This window comes from Mauremys mutica, chromosome 1, assembly GCF_020497125.1.
Source record: "Mauremys mutica isolate MM-2020 ecotype Southern chromosome 1, ASM2049712v1, whole genome shotgun sequence".
Lineage (NCBI taxonomy): Eukaryota > Metazoa > Chordata > Testudines > Geoemydidae > Mauremys > Mauremys mutica.
In genome coordinates this window covers 153,961,229-153,989,216 of record NC_059072.1, presented here as the reverse complement: position 1 = coordinate 153,989,216, position 27,988 = coordinate 153,961,229, and the positions used below count along the sequence as shown (strand labels likewise).

The following is a 27,988-nucleotide window of genomic DNA, read 5'->3' as shown; positions in this document are numbered from 1 at the left end:
TTTTTTATAGATTCCAAAGCGAGTAGGGAACCCTGTGGCCATCTAGTCTGACTTCCTGTTTGACACAGGCCACAGAATTTCCCCAAAATAATTCCTAGAGCATATCTTTTAGAAAAACATCCAATCTTAATTTAAAAATTGTCAGTGATGGAGACTCCACCACGACCCTTGGTAAGTTGTTCCAACAGTTAATTACTCTCACTGTTAAACATGTATACCTTATTTCCAGTCTGAATTTGTCGAGCTTCAATACGCAGCCATTGGATCATATTATACCTTTCTCTGCTAGACTGAAGTGCCCATTACTAAATGCTTGTTCGTCATAGGTTCCCATATAGGTCCTTGTAGACGGTGATCAAATCATCCCTTAGCCTTCTCTTTGTTAAGCTAAATAGGCTGAGCTCCTTGAGTCTATCACTATAAGGCATGTTTTCTAATTCTTTAATCATTCTTTGGCTCTTTGCAAGATATACTGAAGTGAAAAACAATCATTCATTGACTTTAGCATTGCTCCTTAATCCCTCCCCACATTTGTAACTGGTGAACAGTTTGCAGATGCCTCCAGCTAGCTAAGACTGCAGCGGCATAGTACTCATTCAAGCACTGTTTTCAGTCTCAGGTAGCTGGAGGCTTCTTGTCAGGTGCTCAGCAGTTAAAAGAATGGGAAGCTGCTTTTCACAGGGACCAAGTAACCACAACTCTAAAGTCAATGGGTGTGAGATTTATATATATCAAATTCTTCCCCCATTCCCCTTGCACATTGGACCAGCAGGAATACAAGGGCTACAGACCTACTCAAACTGTTTCTCTATAAAATGACTTCTTAGCCCATAGCTTTCTCATCCTGAAGGAGACAGAAAATGTCTCCCATAGGCTGTTCTGTACATTAATAATCACTGTATAGAACCAATGTTGGGTTAAATCCATCACATCTCACATCTCAGGAAAAGAGAATTACAAATGCATTAAGGAACAGATGTGCAATTAAAATCTGGAATCGTCAGGTCCCGCCTAGGGTTCACCTCGACCAGCTAATAGATGCCAAAATGCAACTTACCCTGTCTATTCTAGTGTTTTACAAAAGGTATTTTAAAATGTCACTAACATGTTTTAAAAATACACATTTTATCCTTCTCTAGGCAGGGCTCAAATAGCCCAATCCTGATACGTGCTCAATATCTATAATATGCCTTCAATGAGAGACATATGCTCAACTGATCAGGCTCCAAATTAAAGGCACTTTAAATAATTAGTGTCCCCAAAGAGACAAATGTTTCTGGTTTTGGTTGTATCAGTTCTGTAAAATAAACTGCTAACAGCAGGCAAAGGAATTAGAGGTTTGGCAAAATGAAAGTGTCAGACACAGAGGTCTTGTCTATCACACAAACTGATTGGGAAGCGGCCTTTAAATGGTTTTTTTGTGGTGTGGGTTTAATTTTGTGAAATCATTCTAGAAACCAAGTGATGCCCTGTTCACACAATACCAGCAAGAGAGAGACAGCTAAACATGTTTTAAAATCAGTCTCCTAACACAGCAGGTCCTGCAGCACAGGCAGGGCTGGAGCAATCTGCAGCTGCTGCTTAGCCCCAGAACAATGTGCTGTTATTTTGGTTGACATAGGAAGCAATGAGGGTCTGATTCTCCACTATCCTACTCCTTGTGTTACTTAGACTTGCTCAAAGTGAGTTCAAAGACTAAATGCTACCAAATCAGATTTATCCACTCACTCACACCAGTGGCAGTGGGTCACACTCATTTTGCATAGGTGCAAATGATTATACAAGTGCAAGGCTGGGGGGAACAAGGCTGAGTGCTTCCCCCTTGTGGTTGCTGTGGGAACTTTGAGTATCCATGACCACCTTCCTATCAAGAATTTGTGCCCAAATAAGGGCTGTTTTTCATGCCATTTGATTTTGCATACCTCCCTACAATTCTTTTTAGGGACCTTAGAAACCTGCCCTTAGTTTTTAACAAACCTTTTGCAGTTTACCTGACCTGTGGAGGCGCTATTATGGTTGATAATATTGTGGCTGAATACCCTATAAACCGATAGGCAGGGTATTGACTTGAAACGTGGCTGCATACAAGTGGCACAAGCACAGTCTGCAGGCAGGGGACAAGGCTCCCCTCCTAACATTAGAGTGAACAAACATAATCTTTGGACAACATAGTATGGAGCTGTGACCAGGGCAAGCCAGAGGCAAACTGAAGTATGAGGCTCCTGACAGTAAAACTCCAGAGCAGCTAAAAGATACATTCAGCCCTGGTTCACTCAACTAACTCCAGGGGTGGACACGGCTCTCAGTGTGTACTAGACAAATCATTTTTGAGGAGTGACCATGAAGGCCCTATCTAGACTGGGAAGATGAGGTGTGCTTAGCAAAGGTGTTTGCTAACACCAGTTAATTCTTCTAGTCTAGACAGGCCCTAATTAGACTGCTTTGTTCCTTTTCAGTGAAGTTGACTATAAGCTATACAGGGCCATTCTACCCTAGAAACAGGACAATAGGAGAGAAGATGGGAGAACATAGGGTTGTTTTTTTTTTAAAGTTTTATTTCAGGAGGGGGAGACACAACGCAACAGAAAACTAGATATTATAACATGTACCAGAAAACTGGGACATTTTTGCCCAGATTTAACTGAGCTCCTAAAATAGCAGCTACAAATAAATATAATCTAAAATGAGGAAACCATTGCTGGAGACAATGCCAGAGAGAACAAAGGGCACTTTGTCTTCCTCAGTTCAGTAAGTGAGGCATTTCCCAGGACATTGGCTCTAACATCTTATGAGCCAGGTATCTGTCTTGGCGCCCAATTTATTGTTTTTGACTTCTTAATAAGACAATGAAATATATATTTCCCCTCTTGTCCCTCTATTTTGCTGTACTCCAAACAATGTTCCTTAGCACCAAATTCCCTCAGCACCCTAATTCCTCCCACCTCCCAGCCCTCTGAATCCCAAATGATCAACTCCCCCCGCTGCCTCTCTCATCTTGTTCCCCCGATCCGCAAATGATTGATTCCTATCAACATCAAACTCATTCCCAACACTCAGCGCCCCCCATCCATCCTAGAACAATCTACTTGCATTAAGAATGTGCTCCCTCCCTTTGTAGTTCCTTCTCGATGTCATCACACCATATAATAATTTATGCATCAGTTTCTGTGAGCAGGACAGGGGCTCTCATGGCTGTGCTTTCTACTCCATGTGGAGTTTATGGTGTTGGGAAAGGTGACTCTTGTATCGAAAGCTTTTCCCACACTCAGCACATTTATAGGGTTTCTCTCCTGTGTGGATTCTCCGGTGCCTGACGAGGTGTGAGCTCTGGATGAAGCTTTTCCCGCATTCAACACATACGTAGGGTTTTTCACCCGTGTGGGTTCTCTGGTGCTGGGTAAGTGTTGAGAAATCACTGAAGCTCTTCCCACACTGAGCACATTCAAAGGGCTTCTCTCCGGTGTGGATTCTTTGGTGGTTAATAAGGTGAGAGTTCCGGCTGAAGCTTTTCCCACATTCGTTACAGTGGAAGGGTCTCTCTCCTGTGTGGGTTCTCTTGTGAGTGAAAAGGTGAGAGCTCACACTAAAGTTTTCCCCACATTCACTACATATGTAGGGTTTCTCGCCTGTGTGGGTTCTCTGGTGTTTAATTAGGTCTGAGCGCCAACTGAAACTTTTGTTACATTCAGTACATTTATGAGGTTTCTCTCCCGTCTGTGTTATCTCATGCTGTGTAAGGTTCAAGCTCTGACTGAAGCCCTCCCCACATTCAGTATATACATAGGGTCTCTCCCCTATAGGAATTCTCTGGTGGATGATGATACCTTGGAGAGCCTCCAAATCTCTTTCTGGATGAACGGAGTTACCCAGTATCTTACCAGGAAGGTCTCCCTGCTGCGTTTCTGACATGTACTGGCCCTCATAGGCCTCCTCCTCATCAGGGCTCTGGAAGACATTCTCTTCAAACCCCTCTGATATCGTCCCACACTGTTCCACATTCTCAGGACCATCTTCCTGGGAGTTCTTCTCCTCATGCTCATTCACACTCTCACTGTCTCCTTGAATAAATAGAAGCCAGACATGAGTGTTTGGTAGAAAAGAAATCTAAGAAAGGGAAACTGCAGAGAGTATGAGTCAACTAAATAAAATATAAGACTGGATGTGAGAAGGAAAATCCCAACCCCACGCCACAAAAAAAAAAAAGAAAAAAAGAAAAGAAAAACAGCCATTCCCCAATGAGGAGAGGGCAATTTTGCTTCAAAACCTCAAATGAACATTTAGAGAAAAGTTGAGGGGGGGAGGGGGAGAGAGAAAAACAGAACTCTGGCCAGAAGTCAGTCAGGACTGGTGGAAAACCATAAGTGAGGCTTGCCAGAAATAACTGCTGGCTGTAATCCCAATGCAGAGAAGATAAGACAGTATGGCAAGGGTTTTCAATGAAACAAAATGTTGGATTTCCAGCAATTTCTGAATTAACTTATTCCTCACCTGTGGAGGCCCCAAAGAGGATCTCCCTTTCCTCAGAGTCCTGGAGAACTGGAGCACACAGCTCTTCCTCTCGTTCCATCCAGAGATGATGGCAGGCTTAGGGACCCTGCTCATGGCCATTAAAAGGGTCAGTATCATACCTGGTTACATCACCATCAAGTATTTCCTATTAACAACCCCCAAAGGGGCATAACAAGAACAAAAACAAAAACTCATGAGACTAACTTAAAAATTGTTACGTGTCCCCCATCAAGCATTCCCAAGTACAACTGAACCCTCAGGGGCATTCTAACGAAGTAGGGTATGTCATATATAATTTTCAGTCTGTCTTCTGATTTTATATTTCAGAACGGGAAGACCACCCTGCTGAATTGTACATGAAACACACACACACAAGGAAATGCCCTCCTCTTTCTCCTGACAGACAGGAGGGGCACTCTTCCCAAGCATCCTCCTATGCTCACCTTAAGAATCCCCTGGGGAACTCTTCCTAATTACCTGCCATATACACCTTGATCTGGGTGCTGGCACCTTTGCCCCTGTCTCGCTCCTCCTAAGGCCCCTATCCCTCACACAGTTTCACAGCAGAGGGCAGGTGGGGCCAGCACAGAGCACCTCTTGTGCTGGTGGAGGGAGGTAAAGATCACTCTCCTCTATCTCTATACATCCCCATTGCTTTCACTTTTCCATCCCACTCTCCCTGGTATTACATTAAACTGCAAGGGAGCTGCTGCTTCTGCCCGGCTGGCTGGCAACTCCCTCACTGCTTACAAAGCAAGGAACAGGGTAGAAGCTCTTCAGGGAGCCAGGGTGCCTCATGGAGGAACCTGCGCTCCAAAGCCACCTGCTTGGTTGCCAACAGAGGCCTCTAGAGGCCATAGTCAGAAATACTGAGCTGAAAGACAGCTGCTAGCAAGTTTGCAAGCGGCTGCTAAGACAAAGTGAAGTTATAAGAGTCACAGAAATTTCACACGAACTGGCCACCCTGAGTGTTTGCTGCAATGCACTTCCTCTCGATATTAAAGTTACCCAACCCTTCTATTGGGAGGAGAGCTACATTAGTAGAGAATATAGCACCGCTACATTATAAGCTCTCGAAGGCAGAGACTGCCTCTTATTAGTATACAGCACCTAGAACAACGGGACCCCAACTTCAGTTGTTTTTTTTTAATCAAAAGATTCTACATTAGAGGCTTCAATCACAATCCCATTCATTACTCACAATACGTTTGCACATGTTGGCAAGACCTGAACAGTTACATACACATTAGGGGTCAGGAGAACAGGATGAGGGTATTCAAATTTCCAAAGACAGACCAAAAACGTTACTTTTTTATTATAATTTTTTAAATCTTATTTTTGAGGCAGCCTGATTCATGATTTTTGAACTTCTGTAGTTGGCAATACTGCAATATTTTGTTACCCACTCACTTAGCTTTGACAGTAGAAAGCAAGTTTAAAATTGCTTGAGGCCCGAAAGTGCTGCCAAGATAGCAACCAAGCTCCTGGGAAAGGATCAGTCTCTCTCCCTCTTTCCTCCCTTTACCCCCAAGAAAGGTCCCTCTCAGCAGGGAAGCTAGGAAAGGGAAAGAGAGGAGCAGGAGAGCAAGTTATGTCTTTGGGGCTACATTTGCAGTTGAAAGCTGCACGGTCATTTTTTGAATATCAGTTAAAAATTCCAGGGCAGGTGGGGAAGAAGATAAAAATTGTTGTCTTCCCCAAATTAATGCCCCCACTAAATATTACTATTTGCAGTTGGGTTTCAGCTAGTTTACCACCTAGGGTCAGTTCAATCCAAATGTGGCTTTACAGTGTACCCAACCAGAATTTAGTAAAATTACAACCTTAGCAATTCAGGAGCCTGTCTACAAAATCCACCCAGGCAAGAAGAGTTCCAGTACTTGCTATATATGACCTGGACTCCCCATCTAATCTATTTACTGACAGCTGAGAAGGGAAGCTACTGGTATCAATGAAAATCTATGACTAGTAGAATTAAGCCCAATAAGAAAGGTTTTTTTCCCCGTTATATCAAGACCAAAGAGCCAGATTCGAAAAGGTATGCAGGTGCCTAAATTGCCTCTTTAGGCACCTAAGTCCAACATTTGGTGTCACTGAGGCTACGTCTACACTACCCGCCGTATCGGCGGGTAGCGATCGATTTTTCAGGGATCGATATATCGCGTCTCATCTAGACGCAATATATCGATCCCCGAACGCGCTTATATCGATTCCGGAACTCCACCACCGCGAACGGCGGTGGCGGCGTCGATATGGAGAGCCCCGGAGATCGATCCCGCGCCGTGAGGACGGGTAAGTTATCGATATAAGATACTTCGACTTCAGCTACGTTATTCACGTAGCTGAAGTTGCGTATCTTATATCGATTTTTCCCCTTAGTGTAGACCAGCCCTGACATTCTCAAAATCGCCACTCGGATGCCACCTAACTCTGTAGGTGTCTAAGTTTCTACCACTAAGCATACACAAAGCAAACGAAGTAAGTCCTGACACTGCCCCATAGCAAACAAGATACTCGGTGCCCTCACTCACACCTTAGCCTCAGTGGGATTCTCAAAATAAGCATTCCCTACATCTCACCAGTGGAGGCCCAATCTTCAGAATATGCCTGTAGGATCAGCCTTACACAAAAGACAGCTGAGAATGAGCAGGTCAGGAATTTTTCGGTCTCAAAGGTGCAGATAAAAACAGTTAACTATTCATTGGAGCAGGGATCTGATCCCAACTTTCCTGCATCCCAGGTGAGTACCCTAACCACTGGGCAGTGGAGTTGCTTTCTCCCTGTCCTCATTAATATTTATTTCTACAAAGTGGAACAGCTCCAATAAAATAGATTGAGAGAGATCCACCTCAGAATACCTGATAGCCTGGTGGTTAGGGCACTCACCTAAGACATAAGAGGCCTGGGTTTAAGTCCCCTAATAGATGGGAGTGTCAGCGTGTGTGTCTTGCTCTCTGGATATTAGAGAAAGGAATGACCTGGTTTAGGAGCCTAATTGTGGTGGAGGGTTCGTGGCTGAGAATCCTAAATAAAGAGAGGTGCCTCTCTCCTGCCCATCAGCCATGTGACTAAAGCCCAAATCATCAGGACTTTGACACCTTTGAGGATCTAGGCATTTCACTCCTGTTCAGTTTGCTGGTATCTGAGAATCCTCTTCTCAGGTGCCGAACTCTCCCCATGCATGGTATAGGGAGCTTGCTGCCTAACTCGGGGCCGAGAATTCCACGAGGCAGCAGAGCATCTGAGTTAGGCATTGCAACACCTAAGTACCTCTGTGAACCTAGCCCCAAAATATGGTCAAACTGTCAAGGAGGTAGAAAAGATTGGAGTGTTCAATAAATATTTTTCTGTTCCGTATTTGGAAAGAACCTGAATGACACACTTGTAGCTTACACTGATAATGAAACACTTTCTATTCCAACAGTAACCAATGATGGACATTCAACACCATCTCCTAACATTAAATATTTAAAAATCTGCAAGACCAGATAATTTGCACCCAAGAGTTTTAAAAACGTTGGCCAAGGAGCTCCTTGACTTTTACTACATTTTGGAATACTGAACATGTACGTTGCCAAACAAACAAAATATTGATTTTTTGCAGGGATTCCAAGTTTAGTTGACAAAGATAACTGTTTTGACATAACATACTTAGATCTCTGGCAGGCATTTGACTTACTACTGCACAAGTCTGATTAAAAAGTCAGCATTTTACACAATGTAACATTAAACAGATTAAAACTGGCTGATAGGTCTCAAAAAGCAAGTGCTAACTCTCTCACACTTGAAGCCTTTAAATCAACACTGTAACCCTTTCTAAAAGACATGCTGTAGCTCAGCAAGAAGTTACAGGCTTGATGCAGGAATTAGATGAAATTGTATGATCCGTGTAATGCAGGGAACCAGATGAGACAATGGTCCTTTGGGCCTTAAAAATCTATTAATCTATCTATTAAATATTTATAACAGGTCCATCACCAAGGTATCTGGGTACTAATAATAATTTCAGTCAGTGGAGAGGTTAATTATAGCAGATCCATATAACAAAATAAAACATAGGACTCCATTTTTAATACCAACCACTGTATATAAATATTTGAGAGCCAGTCTAAGGAAAGGGAAATAGATGGAAACCAAAAATAGAGAAGACAAAAATATACTGTCTCCCTCCTGGCCCCGCAGCATAATTGCCATGTAATCTACCAGTCTGGGCCAGCCAGGCAGTACAATGGGCACTAAACTGAGGCAAGCAGAAGGTCCCCATGGTTTGGTCTGGCAAATGGAGAGAACAAGCTGTAAGCTATTTAAACAGGATGGAAGAATCTGCTGTATATCGGGGGGGCAAGCAGGTGGGGGGTGTTGGATTTTAAGGGTGAAAATAGGAGGAAAGATTCAGGCCATCAAACCCTAGCACAGGGAAGGAGAATGTGCTTCTCCTCTCATCAATATGTTCAAAAGGGTGACTGACAGAGACATGGGGAAAAGAAAGAGCTTGGGCCTTTAAATAGAGGGACTAGACTCTCCTCTGCCTTGTCTCTACATCAGTGCAAAGCGGGGGCGGGGGGGTGTAAAATGGTACCATTGTGATTTGGTAGCATTTTACAGCGACTTTGCACAAATGTACATAACTACACAAGGTTTGAGGCAGTAGAGAATCAGACCTGGGTTGTTATACTTTTCTGGGTCTCAGAGAAGGGTGATAGGAACTGTTTTCTACAGAGACAGAGAGTGAATCAGACCTGGTTTGGTGCCCCATGGCACCAGTGAGCTCTGCCCGCTCCCCACTGCAGGTTGCACTTACCAAATTATCAGTGATGGAGGAAGAAAGGCTCTGTGGGGAGCTAGGCTTGAAAGTTGCACTGTGCTTGCACTTACTCTATATCGCACCTTCCAACAAAGCACTTAACATGCATTACAGGAGACCAGTAAGGGAAAGATGATTAGCTCTTTTTGCTTCTTTATGATGGATAAAGACAGCCTTGAAGGTTTAAAAAAAAATGCACACACCATGCATGAGGGGGTTCTTTTTGTTTTTTAACATTAGGAATCCAGGTTTACTCTGGAAGACTTTACTGATGACTGGAAAACTGGTAGGCATCACAAGAGGCTGAAATCTGAACATGGGGAAGGGTTTATTTTGTTAGAGTCAAAATGCTTAAAAAACTTTGTTTTTGTTAGGACAATTTAATTCCAGTAACTTAATATGGTCTCTGCAGTCACCCACCACCAGTAAGCACCCACTGTGTTGCCTGGAATGCCCATCAATCTTGGCAGGTCCGAGAAAAAGTCCTGAGACAGATGACCATGGGAGGCTGGGCCACTCACTGACTCTATGTACAAGCCAGAGAGCACTACTGGTCAGGGCAAGTGACCCTGGGAACTCCCTTTCACTGCTACTTGAGCCCATGAGTTTTCTATCCCAAATGCACAGTTCATCTCATGCTCAGAATTTGCAGATCCATCCCCTCTTAAGCAGGGGCGGCTCTAGGCACCAGCAAAACAAGCTGGTGCCTAGGGCGGCAAAATGTAGGGGGCGTCCCCTGCCGCCGGGGAAGGCGGGAGGCTGGGCTGGCGGACCTGCCGCAGTCATGCCTGCGGGAGGTCCACCGGAGCCCCGGGACGAGTGGACCTGCCGCAGGCATGACTGCGGAGGGGGCGCTCGTCCCGCGGCGCGGGTTGACCTCCCGCAGGCAAGACAGCGGCAGGTCCACCGGAGCCCGGGACGAGCGGACCTGCCGCAGGCATGACTGCGGCGGGTGCCCTCTTCCCGCGGCGCCGGTTGAGCTCCCGCAGGCATGCCTGCGGCAGGTCAACTGGAGCCGCAGGACCACGGCACCCGCCGCAGTCATGCCTGCGGCAGGTCCGCTCGTCCCGGGCTCCGGTTGACCTGCCGCAGTCATGCCTGCGGGAGCTTAACCGGAGCCGCGGGAAGAGGGGACCCGCCGCAGGACCGGGGAAGGGCGGCGCAGCGCACCGTGCTGCTTGGGGCAGCCTGATTTCTAGAGCCGCCCCTGCTCTTAAGATATTACCCTCAATCTCAGCACAGCAATGCCCAAAAGGTGTCTAGACCATCACCGTGAGGGCTGTGGCCCCTATCACATTTATTAGACGTGGCGCCCATACAAAGCAGCATGCAACACTCTGTCCCAATCCAGGGCCAAGATGCATTGCCCACCAACAGATGGAGCTCGATAGGCATCCGGTTGACATGGGAGAGCTCTGGTCTCCATGCCCTTCTCAGTAACTCTCCTGCTGTATGACCCTGTCACCAGGGCCGTCCCTAGGGAGGTACAGGGCCCACGAAATAGATGCCAAGTTTCTATCTGCCGGGTGGTGCTCCCCCTGGCTCTGCCCAGGCCCTGCCCCCACTCCACTCCTTCCCCCAAGGCCTCACTCCTGTCCCACCCCCTCTTCCGAGTGTGCTGCGACCTCCCTCCTCTCCCCCACAGCGCCTCCAGATGCAGCGAAAGAGCTGATCAGTGGTAGGCACTGAGAGGGAGTGGGAGGTGCTGATATGCAGGGTCTGCTGGTGGGCAGGAGGCACTGGGGGAGGTTGGCAGGAGAGAGGGGGATGGCTCTGCCGGTCACTTTGGCTCCTTTGCCTATGTCAGGATGGCCAACCTGTGGCTCCAGAGCCACATGCAGCTCTTCAGAAGTTAATATGCGACTCCTTGTATAGGCACCGACTCTGGGGCTGAAGCTACAGGCGCCAACTTTCCAGTGTGTCGGGGGGAGGGGGGTGCTCACTGCTCAATCCCTGGCTCTGCCACAGGCCCTGCCCCCACTCCACCCCTTCCTGTCCCCTCCCCTGAGCTTACCATACCCTTGCTCCTCCCCGTTTGCCCCCAGAGCCTCCTGCACACCATGAAACAGCTCATCGGGAGGTGCGGGGAGAGAGGGGGAGGTGCTGATCATCGGGGCTGCCGGTGGGCAGGAGACACTGCAGCGGGGAGCTGATGGGGGGCTGCTGATGTATTACTGTGGCTTGTTGGCAATGTACATTGGTAAATTCTGGCTCCTTCTCAGGCTCAGGTTGGCCACCCCTGGCCTATGTCTTGTCGTTTTAGATCAGAAGGCCTGGGGTAGCGACTGTCTCTCAGGGACACTCGCTGGGGAGGGCTCTAAGTTACTCCAGAGAAATCTTTCCCTTGCGGCTCTTGCCCCCGTGCTCAGGGTCTATCTGATCGCCATATCCGAGGTGAGGAAAGAACGTTCCTGCGGGTCAGATTGGCAGAGACCTTGGGGGGTTTTCGCCTTTCTCTGACGCATGCGGCCCAGATCACGCGCAGGTTTAAATTAGTGTAAATGCTGAATTCTCTGGAACTTGAAGTTTTTTAATTGTGATTTAAGGACTTCGGTAACTCAGCCAGAGGTTGGGGGGTTTGTTGCAGATGAGGACGTTCTGTGGCCTCAGTGTAAGGTGACCAGACAGCAAATGTGAAAAATCGTGACAGGAGATGGGGGGGAATAGGATCCTAGATAAGAAAAAGACCCAAAATCAGGACTGTCCCTATAAAATCGGGACATCTGGTCACCCTACCTCCGTGTGCAGGAGGTCAGACTACAGACCCGGCGATGACAGTCCCTGACACTCCTCTGCCCTCAGAGTCTGTAAGTTTTATTATGTGTGGGACCAATGGCCCAGCTCGGCGCCCCGGGCCTAGCGGGAGGCAGGGGCGGCTGCAGGACGGGCTGCAATGGCCATTCGGGGCTCGCTTGCCCAGGCCGCCCCCGCTGGGCCACACCTCCCCGGCTCCTGCCCGGCGGCGGCGGCGGCGGCGGCGGCTCCCTGTGCCCGGGACACGCCCCCTCGGGCGGCTGCGCCCTGTCCGCGGCTCTCCCAGCCCCGGCGCCCGGCCCGGTCGAGTCCTGCCTCCCCCGCGCCGCGCCCGCGCCCGCGCCCGCGCCGCTCACCCCCCGGGCCGGGCGGCTCCATCGCGGCGCAGACGCCACGGACACGTCACGCTCCCGCCGCCCTCGCTCGGGGGCCGCGGCTGCTGCTCCCCGCAGGCCGGGGGGGGGAGGGGGCCCTGCGGGCAGCCCGCGCGCCTCTGCCCCGCGGCCCCTTGCGGGCGGGGGCGAGCGCGCCCCCCCCCCGTCCCCTCGCGCGCGTGCGGCCGCCCCGCCCCTACCTGCCGGGCTCGCGCGCCGCGCCGTCTCCCCGCGCGCGGCCGGACAAAGGGCCGTGGCCCGCGCCGCCCCGACGACTGCCCCGCGCTCGGCCAGCGGCGCCCCCCCCCGCAGCCACGTCGGCTGCGGCTGTCAGTCCCCGCGCCCCGCCGGGCCGGTCTGTGCCGTGCGGGGCTGCCCCGCGCCGGCCCCGGAGCCCCCCGCCCGCTCCTCCCCCCCCCCCCAGCGCCGGCCCCGCACAAACCTGCCCCGGGGGCGCCCCGCGCGGGGAGGCCTGGCGGGGCCGCTGGCGGCTCGCGGAGTCTCCCCTCAGCAATGTGCTTTGCAGCAAACGGGGGCTGCCCACGTTGCGGGGTTTCCTTCAGGCCGGGGTTAGAAACCCGAGAGGCCCCCGTGCTCCAGCTGCCGCTCGGCGGAGCGGAGGGTAGGAGCCCATAGAAACATCTGGCGCGGATAAGGTTAAGTGCGTGGGGGAGCGTTGGCAGAATCAGGGCCGTGGGACGAAAATAGCAGCTAGTCACAAAACCCAAACCCCAACTGTTAGAAAAGTACAGCCCGCCCGGCCCTGGCCACAAACGTTTTAAAAACCAGCGTTAAGAAAACCAGCAAGGGGTTAAGGGCAGCCAAGGCAATTAGGTGGGGGATAAAATGATAATACAGTCGGCAAAGACTCTGAACAACAACCAACAAATAGAGCTAGTCGGGTTCTGTGAAATTTGCCTCTCTGCAGATGGCCACTGTGAGAGTTACGCATTTCACCCGGGATGGAAAATCAAATACAGGGGAAAGCAGGCATGGGCTCAAATACCTTAATGTTTTAAAAACATTGTGCCCCCCCCCCTAGTTCTCTGTAAATCGTTTAGTGGGGCCTTCATCCTGCAAACACTGATATAAGTAACAAACTTTACATAGGTATGGAGCTGTATTGAACTTAATAAGCTGGTTCTGCTAACCACTTAGGTTGCACTGGGGGCTGGCAGGACAAACAGGCAGGGGTGGGGAGTCTGAGCATCGCTGGCATGCAGCACAGCTTATCTCTGCTGTGGTCTATGAGGGACCCAGCACAGAAGGTCAGTTTGGATGTGTGGTCATAGATCTGTGCATATACAGATCCAGTGGCCTCAGTACCCTGAGCAATCAGTATATAAATAATTCTAGAGTCATTGGAGCAGGGGGACTGGACCCAGAGTCTCCCAGGTGGATGCTCTAACAGCCAGTCTATAGTCATTCCTATTGTCTCAGTCTTGCACTCTCTGTCTCTCTGGCCCAATGAGTATTTCAGTATATATAAAGTCTCTGAAAAATCAGGTCCTAGACAACTTAAAAGTGGGTACCCAAAATTAGTGGACACTTGACCGTTTAAGGCCTAATTTCTCTGGCTTCCATTAATTATCTGTAAAATGGAGCTAGTAATACCATGTCTCACAAGGATCTTGTAAAAATAAATTCATTAATATTTGTAAGGTACTGAGATACTACAGTGATGAGTATCCTAGAAAAGCCCATAAAGAAATTGATAATTCTGTATTCAGTGCAGGGTTTAAATGATATGCAATAAATAAGATATGAGGCAACACTGAATTCTGAAGATAAGATGCTTCTGATTAGCTTCCCATTCAGTGAGCATAATCCATCCTGTTCACTGAATGAGGCAGGGGTCCTGGGGAAAAATAGTATGTGCCATCCCCAAGTGAAGAGGGAGATCATCATACCTGAACCATCAGATTGTACACCTAGGCAGAAAAATAAGTGAGGCAGGACAAAAGTCCCCCTCATAGCAGTACTGGCCAAGCCAAAGGCTTGGAAGACCAAGACGTTTGGAAGCCAGACCAGCAAGAAGAGATGCAGCAGGGCAAGAACTGAACTGCAGGGCCAGTCACCTAACACTTTTTCCACAATGGATTAAGAGCCAGCTGCAAGGCAGGAGAATGTCCATAGTGGGTCAGACAACTGATCCCGCTAGCCATGTATCCTGTCTCCTGACAGTGGCCAATGCCAGATGCTTCAGACAGAATGAACAGAACAGAGTAATTGAGAGTGATCCTGCCCTTGTTGTCCAGCCCCAGCTTCTGGCATGTGGAGGTTTAGGGACACCCAGAGCAGGGGATTGTGTCCCTGACCATCTTGGCTAATAGCCATTGATGGACCTATCCTTCAGAAACTTACTTGGCCTTCACAACATCCCCCAACAATGAGTTCCACAGGTTGACTGCACTATGTGAAGTACTTCTTTTATCTGTTCTCAACGAGCTGCTTATAAATGTAATTGAGTGACTTTTGTGTTATTTGATGGGGTAAATAACACTTCCCTATTCACTTTCTCGATACCATTCATAATTTTACAGACCTCTATCATATGCCTCCTCAGTCATCTCTTTTCTAAGATGAACAGTCTCAGTCTTTTTAATCTCTCCACATATGGAAGCTGTTCCAAGCCTCCAATCATTTTTGTTACCCTTCTCTGTACCTTTTCTAATTCCAGTATATTGTTTTTGAGATGTGTGTGGGGGGGACACACCAAAACTGCGCGCAATATTCAAGGTGTAGTCATACCATGGATTTATATAGCGACATTATATTTTCTATCTTACTATCTCCCTTTCCTAATGAATCATAGAATCATAGAATCTCAGGGTTGGAAGGGACCTCAGGAGGTCATCTAGTCCAACCCTCTGCTCAAAGCAGGACCAAACCCAGCTAAATCATCCCAGCCAGGGCTTTGTCAAGCCTGACCTTAAAAACCTCTAAGGAAGGAGATTCCACTACCTCCCTAGGTAACCCATTCCAGTTCTTCACCACCCTACTAGTGAAAAAGTTTTTCCTAATGTCCAACCTAAACCTCCCCCTCTGCAACTTGAGACCATTACACCTTGTTCAGTCATCTTCTACCACTGAGAACAGTCTAGATCCATCCTCTTTGGAACCCCCTTTCAGGTAGTTGAAAGCAGCTATCAAATCCCCCCTCATTCTTCTCTTCTGCAGACTAAACAATCCCAGTTCCCTCAGCCTCTCCTCATAAGTCATGTGCTCCAGCCCCCTAATCATTTTTGTTGCCCTCCGCTGGACTCTCTCCAATTTATCCACATCCTTCTTGTAGTGTGGGGCCCAAAACTGGACACAGTACTCCAAATGAGGCCTCACCAGTGCTGAGTAGAGGGGAATGATCACATCCCTCGATCTGCTGGAAATGCACCTACTTATACAACCCAAAATCCCATTAGCCTTCTTGGCAACCAGGGCACACTGTTGACTCATATTCAGCTTTTCATCCACCGTAACCCCTAGGTCCTTTTCTGCAGAACTGCTGCCCAGACATTCGGTCCCTAGTCTGTAACAGTGAATGGGATTCTTCCGTCCTAAGTGCAGGACTCTGCACTTGTCCTTGTTGAACCTCATCATATTTCTTTTGGCCCAATCCTCTAATTTGTCTAGGTCCCTCTGTATCCTATCCCTACCCTCCAGCGTATCAACCACTCCTCCCAGTTTAGTGTCATCTGCAAACTTGCTAAGGGTGCAGTCCACACCATCCTCCAGATCGTTAATGAAGATATTGAATAAAACCGGCCCCAGCACCGACCCTTGGGGCACTCCACTTGATACCGGCTGCCAACTAGATATGGAACCATTGATCACTACCCATTGAGCCCGACCATCTAGCCAGTTTTCTATCCACCTTACCGTCCATTCATCCAGCCCATACTTCTTTAACTTGCTGGCAAGAATACTGTGGGAGACTGTATCAAAAGCTTTGCTAAAGTCCAGAAATAGCACATCCACTGCTTTCCCCTCATCCACAGAGCCGGTTATCTCATCATAGAAGGCAATTAGGTTAGTCAGGCATGACTTGCCCTTGGTGAATCCATGCTGACTGTTCCTGATCACTTTCCCCTCCTTTAAGTAGTTCAGGATTGATTTCTTGAGGACCTGTTCCATGATTTTTCCAGGGACTGAGGTGAGACTGACTGGCCTGTAGTTCCCTGGATCTTCCTTCTTCCCTTTTTTAAAGATGGGCACTACATTAGCTTTTTTCCAGCTGTCCGGGACCTCCCCCGATCGCCATGATTTTTCAAAGATAATGGCCAATGGCTCTGCAATCTCATCGGCCAACTCCTTTAGCACCCTCGGATGCAGCGCATCCGGCCCCATGGACTTGTGCTTGTCCAGCTTTCCTAAATAGTCCCGAACTACTTCTTTCTCCACAGAGAGCTGGTCACCTCCTCCCCATACCGTGCTGCAGAGTGCAGCTGTCTGGGAGCTGACCTTGTCTGTGAAGACAGAGGCAAAAAAAGCATTGAGTACACTAGCTTTCTCCACATCCTCCGTCACTAGGTTCCCTCCCTCATTCAGCAAGGGGCCCACACTTTCCTTGACTTTCTTCCTGTTGCTAACATACCTAAAGAAACCCTTCTTGTTACTCTTAACATCTCCGGCTAGCTGCAACTCCAAGTGTGATTTGGCCTTCCTAATTTCACACCTGCATGCCTGAGCAATACTTTTATACTCCTCCCTGGTTATTTGTCCAATCTTCCACTTCTTGTAAGCTGTTTTTTTGTGTTTAAGACGAGCAAGGATTTCACTGTTAAGCCAAGCTGGTCGCTTGCCATATTTACTTTTCTTCCTACACATCGGGATGGTTTGTTCCTGCAACCTCAATAAGGTTTCTTTAAAATACAGCCAGCTTTCCTTGACTCCTTTCCCCGTCATGTTATTCTCCCAGGGGACCTTGCCCATCAGTTCCCTGAGGGAGTCGAAGTCTGCTTTTCTGAAGTCCAGGGTCTCTGTTCTACTGCTCTCCTTTCTTCCTTGTGTCAGGATCCTGAACTCGACCATCTCATGGTCACTGCCTCCCAGGTTCCCATCCACTATTGCTTCCTCTACTATTTCTTCCCTGTTTGTGAGCAGCAGGTCTAGAAGAGCTCTGCCCCTAGTTGGTTCCTCCAGCACTTGCACCAGGAAATTGTCCCCTACACTTTCCAGAAACTTCCTGGATTGTCTGTGCACTGCTGTATTGCTCTCCCAGCAGATATCGGGGTGATTAAAGTCACCCATGAGAACCAGGGCCTGTGATCTAGTAACTTCTGTTAGTTGCTGGAAGAAAGCCTCGTCCACCTCATCCCCCTGGTCCGGTGGTCTGTAGCAGACTCCCACCATGACATTACCCTTGTTCATACTTCTAAATTTAATCCAGAGACTCTCAGGTTTTTCTGCAGTTTCATACGGGAGCTCTGAGCAGTCATACTGCTCTCTTACATACAACGCAACTCCCCCACCTTTTCTGCCCTGCCTGTCCTTCCTGAACAGTTTATATCCATCCATGACAGTACTCCAATCATGTGAGTTATCCCACCAAGTCTCTGTTATTCCAATTACATCATAATTCCTTGACTGTGCCAGGACTTCTAGTTCTCCCTGCTTGTTCCCCAGGCTTCTTGCATTTGTGTATAGGCACTTAAGATAACTCGCTGATTGTCCCTCTTTCTCGGTCTGAGACAGGAGTCCTCCCCTCTTGCAGTCTCCTGCTTGTGCTTCCTCCCGGAATCCCACTTCCCCACTTACCTCGGGGCTTTGGTCTCCTTCCCCCGGTGAACCTAGTTTAAAGCCCTCCTCACTAGGTTAGCCAGCCTGCTTGCAAAGATGCTCTTCCCTCTCTTCGTGAGGTGGAGCCCATCTCTGCCTAGCAATCCTTCTTCTTGGAAGACCATCCCATGGTCAAAGAATCCAAACCCTTCTCTCCGACACCATCTGCGTAGCCATTCGTTGATTTCCACGATTCGACGGTCTCTACCCTGGCCTTTTCCTGCCACAGGGAGGATAGACGAGAACACCACTTGCGCCTCAAACTCCACTTAACATTTGATTTAATCAGCCATTTTGTCACTGAATCGCCCAGTTCGTAACTCTTCACAGTCAGCCCTGGATTTAACTATTTTGAGTAATTTTGTATTGCCTGCAATTTTTGCACCTCACTAGTCCCCCATTTTTCCAGATCCTTTATGAATATGTTGAACAGCACAGGCCCCAGTACAGATCCTTGGAAGACTCTGCTATTTACTTCTTTCCATTGTGAAAATTGACAATTTATGGCTCCCCTTTGTTTCCCATCTTTTAAGGAGTTCATTAGATGACCTTCCCTTTTATCCCATTGCTGCTTTTACAGTACTTTGTTTAAGAGCCTTTGGTGAGGGATCTTGTCAAAGGTTTTCTGGAAAGTCCAAGTACACTATATCCACTGGATCCGCCTTGTTCACATGTTTGATGACTCCCTCAAAGAGTTCTAATAGATTGGGGAGGCATGATTTCCGTTTACAAGAACCGTGTTGACGCCTCCCCAATATATCCTGTTTATATATCTGATAATTCTGTTAATTCTGTTATTTACAATAGTTTCAACCAATTTGCCTGGTACTGAAGTTAGGCTTAGTGGCCTGTGATTGTCAGGATCGCCTCTGGAGCCTTTAAAAAAAATCTGCTACTGGTAAAACATAATCCAGTACAGCCTACTGCAAGTTGGATGCTCTTTGACTAAATCATGTGTTACATTAATCAACCTCTTTAACAGATGGCTGTAAGGTAGCTAAAGTGATAGGTTACATACAGTACTACAGTGAGTAGTTCTGCAATTTCATATTTGAGTTCTGAAGGAAACATCTGATCCAGCTGTCTTACTACAGTTAAATTTGTTCCAAAACCTCCTTTACTGACCCCTCGGTCTGGGGCAGTTCCTCAGATTTTTCACCTAAAAATAAAAGATTTGTTTGTGGGTATCTCCAGCATATCCTCTGCATTGAAAATCCATGCAAAGAATGAATTTAGCTTCTCCAAAATAGCCTTGTCTTCCTTGAGTGCGCCTTCATTACTTTGATTGTCCAGTGGGACCACTAACTGTTTGTCAGGCCTCCAGCTTTTGACATTAGAAAAAAAATTGCTATTAGCTTTCGTGTCTTTTGCTAGTTGCTCTTCAAATTCTTTTTTGGCTTGCCTAATTATATTTTACACTTTATTTGCCAGGGTTTATGTTCCTTTCTATTTTCCTCGCTATTTGACTTCCAAATTTTAAAGGAGGCCTTTTTGCTTCTAACCACCTCTTTCACTGAGCTGTTTAGCCATCGTGGCATTTTTTTTTAATCCTCTTGATTTTTTTTAACTTGGCATATATATTTAGTTTGCACCTCTATTATGGCAGCAGTGCAAGGTGGAATTTCTCCTTTATGGATATTATTTTTCATTCCACTGGGTATCTGGCATACATCCCACCAATCAATAGTGGCATTCCCGGTTTAGTGGCTGAGGACCCAACTCGCAGCAGGTTGCACTGGATTATGTGGTACCCGTAGCAGGCCAAACATGCCCAACCTGACAATATGTGATTATCTACAGATCTAGAACAATCTGTGATTGACAGTTTCCAGAGGGCGAGAGCAGCGCATTTATGGACTGATACCATCTCCCTTTTCTTTGACCTTCTTTGAACCTGGATCTCCCACATCCCAGGTGAGTGCCCTAATCATTGGTCTACTGGGTGTTCTGTACACACATGCACACTCACCCTCTGCTGTCATATGTATGAGGCCTGATCTGATAGGTATGTTAGAATCATAGAATATCAGGATGGGAAGGGACCTCAGAAGGCCATCTAGTCCAACCCCCTGCTCAAAGCAGGACCAATCCCCAGACAGATTTTTACCTCAGTTCCCTAAGTGGCCCCCTCAAGGATTGAACTCACAACCCTAGGTTTAGCAGGCCAATGCTCAAACCACATGTTCTGAGAATACCTACCAGATCAAACCCCACAGGGGAGCCAAGAGGGGGATCACCTCAACTGGGTTTTAGGCATGAATTAGGGCTCAGAATTGCTTGCTAGCTGTGGGGCAGCATCAGGACTTTAGGTGACTTTGTGTAGTCTACTAATGGAAATGTAGGCACCTACAGGGTTAAGCAGCACTGAGTAGTGGCTTGGAGGATATCGGGGCATCCAAACAGAGACTTCCAGTCCTAAAGAGGCAGTTATGCCACTAAGTACCTTTGTGAATCTGGCCTGCAGTGCCTCTGGTCAGCCACAATGAAGAATTAAAGCAGTAAAAACTATTTTATTCAGGCCTGCATGTAGCAGCCAGAGGAAACCATCTGCAGTGTCCAAGTGCCAGTTCCACACAATCCAGAAACTAGACTGCATATCACTGAGTACCATCTTATCTATTATTAACTATTTGCATACATACCGAAATAATGCACTCTTATCGCATCCTTGTTTAATGGGCAACTTGTTGCCTCTGAATAATCCTTCACTTAAAAGCAAAGTGATAGTGAGTGCAAGTTTGCTGCCTCTTCTCTTCACACCTTGGGAATAGGTGGGTGTTAATGAGGCCATTTAGTGTAGTTGTCAAATGAGAGTCAATCACCACCTGGGGGTTGCAAGAAGAACCTAGTCTGCAGCAACCACTTGTGCCAGGATACAATAGTTTGAAAATTCCTTAAGGGGTGCATTTTTCTGGCTAGGCTCTCCCCTGACACAACTCACTTGCACCCCAGTTACATACTCCTTTGACAATGCTTAAAAAGTGCAAGTTCCACTTGTGCCTGTTTTTTAGTGGTACAAAAGCCCAATTTTTTGTTGTAAGCTCTTTGAAGCTTTCACACTGTGTTTCAATGGCCCTCATGTGTTGCTCCCCCCAAGCACCCCCTGCTTCTTAGGGCTTTGTTAGCTGTCTTGACCTGACCTATCCTATGCCAAGGAACACAGGAAATCCACTTTTGAAAAGTTTCATCCTCACAACAGTAGCCTGTGCTTTACAAACCTGCCAAATGTCCCATTTTGCAGAGGTCACCAGAGTTAGCAAGAACCTCAGAAGGCAAGAAACAGCTACTTGCGTACCTACCTACCTTTCTCTGCCCAAAGAGCATCTGTCCCTTACTGTGAGAGACATAGGGGAGAAATGAGAAACAAGACCATAGTGGGGGGAAGTCAGGGCAAATGGGGGGCCCAGTGAGATATAAGAGACAATTGGAAGAAGGCTCAGAGGGACACTGGAGGACAGAAAAACCAGAGACACGATGGAGGGAGACATATGGCTGGTGTGGGAGAGGACGCAGGGAAATGGGAGAAAACAAAGAGGGACTATGGCAGGGCCAGGGCCAGCTTTTGCAATATGCACTTTGATGCAGTGCCCAGGTCTGATTTGTCCATGTAGCTGGGCTTGCACCTAGAGTCTTTGAAAATAGTATGACACAAGTATGTGCACTTATGTCCTACAGTGTGCTCATGTGAATTGGCACCCAGGCTGTTTGAGATAGAGGTACTCTGGGCAAGGCTTGTGGGGATAGAGAGAGGCTGATATTTGAATGATTGGATCCCCAAATGAAAATATCAGTCTATTTGTCCATCCATTCTGGAAGAGATTTAGAGAAGTGACCACTGGGTGGTGTCAGTGCATAACCTTTGCCTCATTTCAGCATTTTCCCTCAGCAGTTATTAGCCCAGGGGAAAAAATGCAACAGCAGAATATAGGTCAGATCCTGAAAAGCATCCTTCAATAGCAGTCTTTGCTTCAGCAGGAATGAGTTTGTTGTCAGGGATTTGGCAGGATTGGTTCTTGAGGAACATTCTTGCATTAATTAGAGCTAGGCCTACTGGCTCCATCAGTCTGTAGGTCTGTTCACTACGGGAGTGTCACTTCCATCACTGGATTCCCCTCACCTGCTTTTTAGAGAGTTTTATCCTTAAAGCCTGTTCTACTGTTCTTATTGTTATGTTTCTGTGTTGAGAGTATTTGCGGTTTGATTATGAGTAACGCATTTTTGGCTGGACTTGCAGGCAGTCTTGTGAAGTGAAAGGCTGTGGGCATTAGGCAAGCAAATCAGAAAGGCAGAGGAACATCACCTTACAACCCCTGGGGGTGAGGACAAGGCGGCAGAGAGGTTTGCACTAAACTGTAAATCTGGAGCTCTCCTACTGACTCCTATCAATATTTCTCTGCCCTTCACAACCGTTATTACAAGGCAATGTCTCATACTGTAACTGCTGGGGAATAGCTATCATTTATCCATTTCACAGATAAAAAAGTTTACACAAGGTCACTTTAGGCAGAACTGGTAATAGACCCAAGGCCTCCGTTGGGGAAGGATTTATTAAAGAGGATATTCTATAGCCTAGTAAAGAGGAAAGGATAGACATTAATAAATTACAGGTAGAAACTGAAGAAAAACAGTCAATCAAAAAACTGTTCAATTACACCCCATGAAGACAGACGACTAAATATTGACAAATTTTATAATCATAGAATCATAGATGATTAGGGTTGGAAGAGACCTCTGGTGGTCATCTAGTCCAACCCCCTGCTCAAAGCAGGACCAACCCCAACTAAATCATCCCAGCCAGGGCTTTGTCAAGCTGGGGCTTTAAAAACCTCTAAGGATGGAGATTCTACCACCTCCCTAGGTAACCCACCCTCCTAGTGAAATAGTGTTTCCTAATATCCAACCTAGACCTCCCCCACTGCAACTTGAGACCATTGTTCCTTGTTCTGTCATCTGCCACCACTGAGAACAGCTGAGCTCCATCCTCTTTGGAACCCCGCTTCAGGTAGTTGAAGGCTGCTATCAAATCCCCCCTCACTCTTCTTTTCTGCAGACTAAATAAGCCCAGTTCTCTCAGCCTCTCATAAGTCATGTGCCCCAGCCCCCTATCATTTTCATTGCTCTCCGCTGGACTCACTCCAGTTTGTCCACATCCCTTCTGTAATGAGAGGGGTGGGGGGTTCAAAACTGGATGCAATACTCCAGATATGGCCTCACCAGTGTCGAATAGAGGGGAATAATCACTCCTCTCGATCTCCTTGCAATGCTGCTACTAATGCAGCCCAATATGCCATTAGCCTTCTTGACAACAAGGGCACACTGTTGTTGACTCATATCCAGCTTCTCATCCACAGTAATCCTGAGGTCCTTTTCTGCAGAACTGCCGCTTAGCCAGTCGGTCTCCAGCCTGTAGCAGTGCATGGGATTCTTCCATCCTAAGTGAAGGACTCTGCACTTGTCCTTGTTGAACCTCATCAGATTTCTTTTGGGCCAATCCTCCAATTTGTCTAGGTCACTCTGGACCCTATCCCTACCCTCTAGTGATCTACCTCTCCCCACAGTTTAGTGTCATCTGCAAACTTGCTGATGGTGCAATCCATCCCATCATCCAGAGCATTAATGATTATAATGCTTGTATACAAACACTAGAAGCCTAAATACTAAGATGGATGAACTGGAGTGACCCTGGTATTAAATAAGGATATTGACATAATAGGCATCACAAAAATTTGGTGGAATGAGGATAATCTATGGGACACGGTAATTCCAGGTACAATGTATGAAGAAATGACAGAGTGCACTGAGGGGGTGGGAGAGGAGGTAGCACTATATTTTAAAGAAAGCATAGAATTAAATATACACCGCTACCTCGATATAACGTCACCTGATATAACATGAATTTGGATATAACGTGGTAAAGCAGTGCTCGGGGGGGGGCTGTGCACTCTGGTGGATCAAAGCCAGGGCTGGCTCCAGGCACCAGCTTATCAAGCAGGTGCTTGGGGCGCCAATTCCGGAGCGGGGCGGCACTTTAAGGTATTTGGCGGCAATTGGTGGAGGGTCCCTCACTCCCGCTCGGAGCGAAGGACCTCCCGCTGAATTGCCACAGATCGCGATCGCAGCCTTTTTTTTTTTTTTTTGGCTGCTTGGGGCGGCAAAACTCCTGGAGCCGGCCCTGATCAAAGCAAGTTCAATATAACATGGTTTCACCTATAATGCGGTAAGATATTTTGGCACCCAAGGACAGCGTTATATCGAGGTAGAAGTGTAGTAAAAATCTTAAATGAATCAAACAGTACCATAGAATCTCTATGAATAGAATATAGCAGTAGGAATATACTACCAGTCACCCGACCAGAGTGGTGATAGTGATTGTAAAATGCTCAGGAAGATTAGAGAGACTACAAAACCAGAAAACCCAATAATAATGTGGGATTTCAGCTATCCCCATATTGACAGGAAACATGTCACCTCAAGAGATGATGCAGAGATACAATTTCTAGATCCCATTAAGACAGCTTCTTGGAACAGCTAGTCCTGGAACCCACAAGGGGAGAGGCAATTCTTGATGTAGTCCTAAGTGATGCACAGGATCTGATTCAAGAGGTGAATATAGCTGAACTGCTCAGTAATAACAACCATATATTATCAAATTTAACATTCTTATAGGGGGAAAATACAAAAGAAACCGACCACAGTAGCATTTAACTTCAAAAAGGGAAAATGCACAAAAATGAGGAATCTAGTTAAATGGAAATTAAAAGGAATAATCACAAGAGTGAAATGCTTGCAAACTGCATGGAAATTTTATAAAAACACCATAATAGAGGCTCTGACTATATGTATACCTCAAATGCAAAAACAAAAAACAAACCACCAACAACAGTAAGAGGGCCAAAAAAAGTCACCTTAGCTAAACAACAGAGTAAAAGAGGTGGTCAGAGACAAAAATACATCTTTTAAGAATTGGAAGTCAAATCCTACTGAGGAAAATAGAAAGGAACATAAACTCTGGTAAGTCAAGTGTAAAACTATAATTAAGCAGGTCAAAACAGAATTTGAAGAGCACCTAGCAAATGACTCAAAAATGATCAGCAAACATTTTTTAAGTACATCAAAAGCAGAAAGCCTGCCAAATGATCAGTGGGGCCACTGGGCAACTGAGGTGCTAAAGGAGCACTCAAGGAAGACAAGGCCATTGTGGAGAAGCTAAATTAATTCTTTGCATCCATCTTCACTGCAGAGGATGTGAGGGAGATTCTCACACCTGAGCCCTTCTTTTTAGGTGACATCCAAAATTGAGCCATCAATAGAGGAGGTTTTGGAACAAATAATAAGAAGTCATCAGGACCAGATGGCATTCACCCAAGAGGCCCAAAGGAACTTAGATAAGAAATTGCAGAACTACTAACTGTGATATTTGACCTAGGGCTTAAATCAGCCTCCATACCAGATGACTGAAGGATAGCTAATGTAACGCCAATCTTTTAAAACGCTCTAGAGATGATCCTGGCAATTACATGCTGGAAAGCTTAACTTTAGCACCAGGCAAAAGTGGTTGAAACTATAATGAAGAACAGAATTATCAGACAAATAGATGAACACAATATGTTGGGGGAAGAGTCAACATGGCTTTTGTAAAGGGAAATCGTGCCTCCCTAGTTTATTAGAATTTTTTTGAGGGTGCCAACAAATGTGTACAATGGTGATTCAGGTGATGCAATGTTTTTGGGCTCTCAGAAAGCCTTTGACAAGTTCCTCACCAAACGCTCTTAAGCAAAGTGGGATATTATGGGATAAAAAGGAAAGTCCTCTTCTGGATCAGTGACCAATTAAAAGATAGGAAATAATGTTAGGAATAAATGGTCAGTTTTCACAGCGGAGAGAGGTAAATTCCAGGGTCTCCCAAAGATTTGTACTGGGACCAGTACTGTTCAACATATTCATAAATTATCTGGAAAAAGGGGTGAACAGCAAGGTGGCAAAGTTTGCAGATGATACAAAATTATGCAAGATAGTTAGGTTCAAAGCCAACTGCAAAGAGTTATAAAGGGATCTTACAAGACCAGGTGACTGGGCAAGAAAATGGCACAATGAAACAAAATGAAAGTAAGTGTTGATAAATGCAAAGAACTGCACATTGGAAAAAATAATCCCACCTATACATACAAAATTATGGGCTCTAAATTAGCTGTTACCACACAAAAAAGAGTTTTTAAGTCATTGTGGATAGTTCCCTGAAAACATCTGCTCAATGTGCAGTGGCAGCCAAAAAAAGCTAACAGAATGTTAGGAACCATGAGGGAAGGGATAGATAATGAGACAGAAAATATCATAATGCCACCATGTGACTCCATGTTACTCCCACACCTTGAATACTGTGTGTGGTTCTGGTTGCCCCATCTCAAAAAAGATCGAACTGGAAAAGGTGCAGAGGAGGGCAACGAAAATGATTAGGGGTATGGAACAGCTTCCATATGAAGAAAGAGATTAAAAAGACTGGGACTGTTCATCTTAGACAAGAGATGTGGGGGTGGATATGATAGAGGTCTATAAAATCATGAATGGTGTGGAGAAAGTGAATAGGGAAGTATTATTTACCCCTTCATATAATCAGGTGTCATCCAATGAAATTAATAAGCAGCAGATTTAAAACTAAGATAAGGAAGCACTTCTTCACACAACACACAGTCAACTCGTGGAACTCACTGCTAGTGGGGTTGTGAAAGCCAAAAGCAAAACCGGGTTCAAAAAAGAATGAGATAAATTCCTGGAGGATAGGTCCATCAATGGCTATTAGCCAAGATGATCAGTGATGCAACCCCATGTTCTGGATGTCCTAAACCTCTGACTACCAGAAACTGGGACTGGACAATAGGGGATAGATCAGTCAATAAATTTGCTCTGATGCATTTGGTAAAAGCCATTGTTGGAAAACAGGATACAGGGCTAGATGGACCATTGGTCTGACCCAGTATAGCAATTTGCATGTTCTTACGTAGTATAATAAGACCTCTAAAAGCAGCTGAGCTTATTCATTCTGTCCAATAGACTTTTGGAAGGTGTATGTCAAATTAGGTGTTTCTTTATCTGCTGGAATACATCTAGACGCTAGTGTTGCTTCCACATTTTCTTTATCTTAGGTTGTAAAGCTCATGCTTTTACATGCGGAGGGCCTCAGTTCACTCCCTGCAGACATCGCAAACAGGAGTGGTGTCACATTTGGCTATGCTGTCTGTAACCACTAAACCACAACCAACTTCTTGCTCCTGGAAGAGAAGCCGAAGCCCAGCACTCCACTGGTGCTCCGCAATGTGTGTGTTGTGGCTCCCTGCATGGGCTGCTACATGTAGAGGTTAGTAAGCTGCTTCCCCTCTCTCCAGTTACTCCTATAGCAGAAGTGGAAGAGGTCTATACTGTGGCTCTGAAAGGGGGAGGGTCAAACCTAGTTAGAGGTGAAAAAAATATCCATACATCTATAAGAGTTAGTGTAAGGACCCTGGAGTAACTGCGGGAATGATTTTATATTGTAAAACATTGTATTTGGATGTTGTGTTAATATTTGTTTTTCTGTTGCATTTTTAGTGTTTGTATTTGATTAAAAGGCGCTGCCCCCTTTAAGAACAGAATGTGGGAAACAGCATGTGTTGGAGACTGAGTGGTGTGATATGACCTGTGTGTCCACTGTCTGGAAGACCCTGCCTGCCTAAGATCTGAACTCTGCCTAAGTTCAAGTCAGAACTTGAATTAATAAACTTATTTTCCCAGTAAACAA

General features: G+C 46.5%; 1 protein-coding gene and 1 long non-coding RNA gene across 5 annotated transcripts; one reads left to right on the top strand and one right to left on the bottom strand.

Moving 5' to 3' along the window:
• Positions 1–2,544: 2,544 nt before the first annotated feature.
• Positions 2,545–12,989, bottom strand: LOC123358465 (zinc finger protein 697-like). Of its 4 annotated transcripts, none has more exons than XM_045000949.1 (3): positions 12,884–12,989; positions 4,489–4,654; positions 2,545–4,058 (listed from the first exon to the last, which is right to left on the bottom strand). In XM_045000949.1, the coding sequence occupies exons 2-3, from the start codon at positions 4,565–4,567 to the stop codon at positions 3,202–3,204; spliced, it is 936 nt and encodes a 311-aa protein (XP_044856884.1). In that variant the 5' UTR covers positions 4,568–4,654; positions 12,884–12,989; the 3' UTR covers positions 2,545–3,201. The 4 variants fall into 4 exon arrangements, with proteins under 4 accessions (XP_044856884.1, XP_044856874.1, XP_044856876.1 ...); XM_045000939.1 differs by lacking the exon at positions 12,884–12,989 and adding an exon at positions 12,424–12,573; XM_045000941.1 differs by lacking the exon at positions 12,884–12,989 and adding an exon at positions 12,050–12,233.
• On the top strand, positions 12,904–27,938 carry LOC123358512. The gene is made up of 4 exons (XR_006575744.1): positions 12,904–13,063; positions 20,017–20,130; positions 27,357–27,568; positions 27,799–27,938. It is a non-coding gene; the product is annotated as an uncharacterized LOC123358512 (long non-coding RNA).
• The last annotated feature ends 50 nt before the right edge of the window (positions 27,939–27,988 follow it).

Bases quoted from the DNA above. Each gene is read 5' to 3' on its own strand.
- LOC123358465 (XM_045000949.1), bottom strand. From the start codon at position 4,567: ATGGAACGAGAGGAAGAGCTGTGTGCTCCAGTTCTCCAGGACTCTGAG. The intron at 4,059-4,488 runs GTGAGGAATAAG...TATTTATTCAAG, and splicing joins CCTCTTTGGGGCCTCCACAG to GAGACAGTGAGAGTGTGAAT.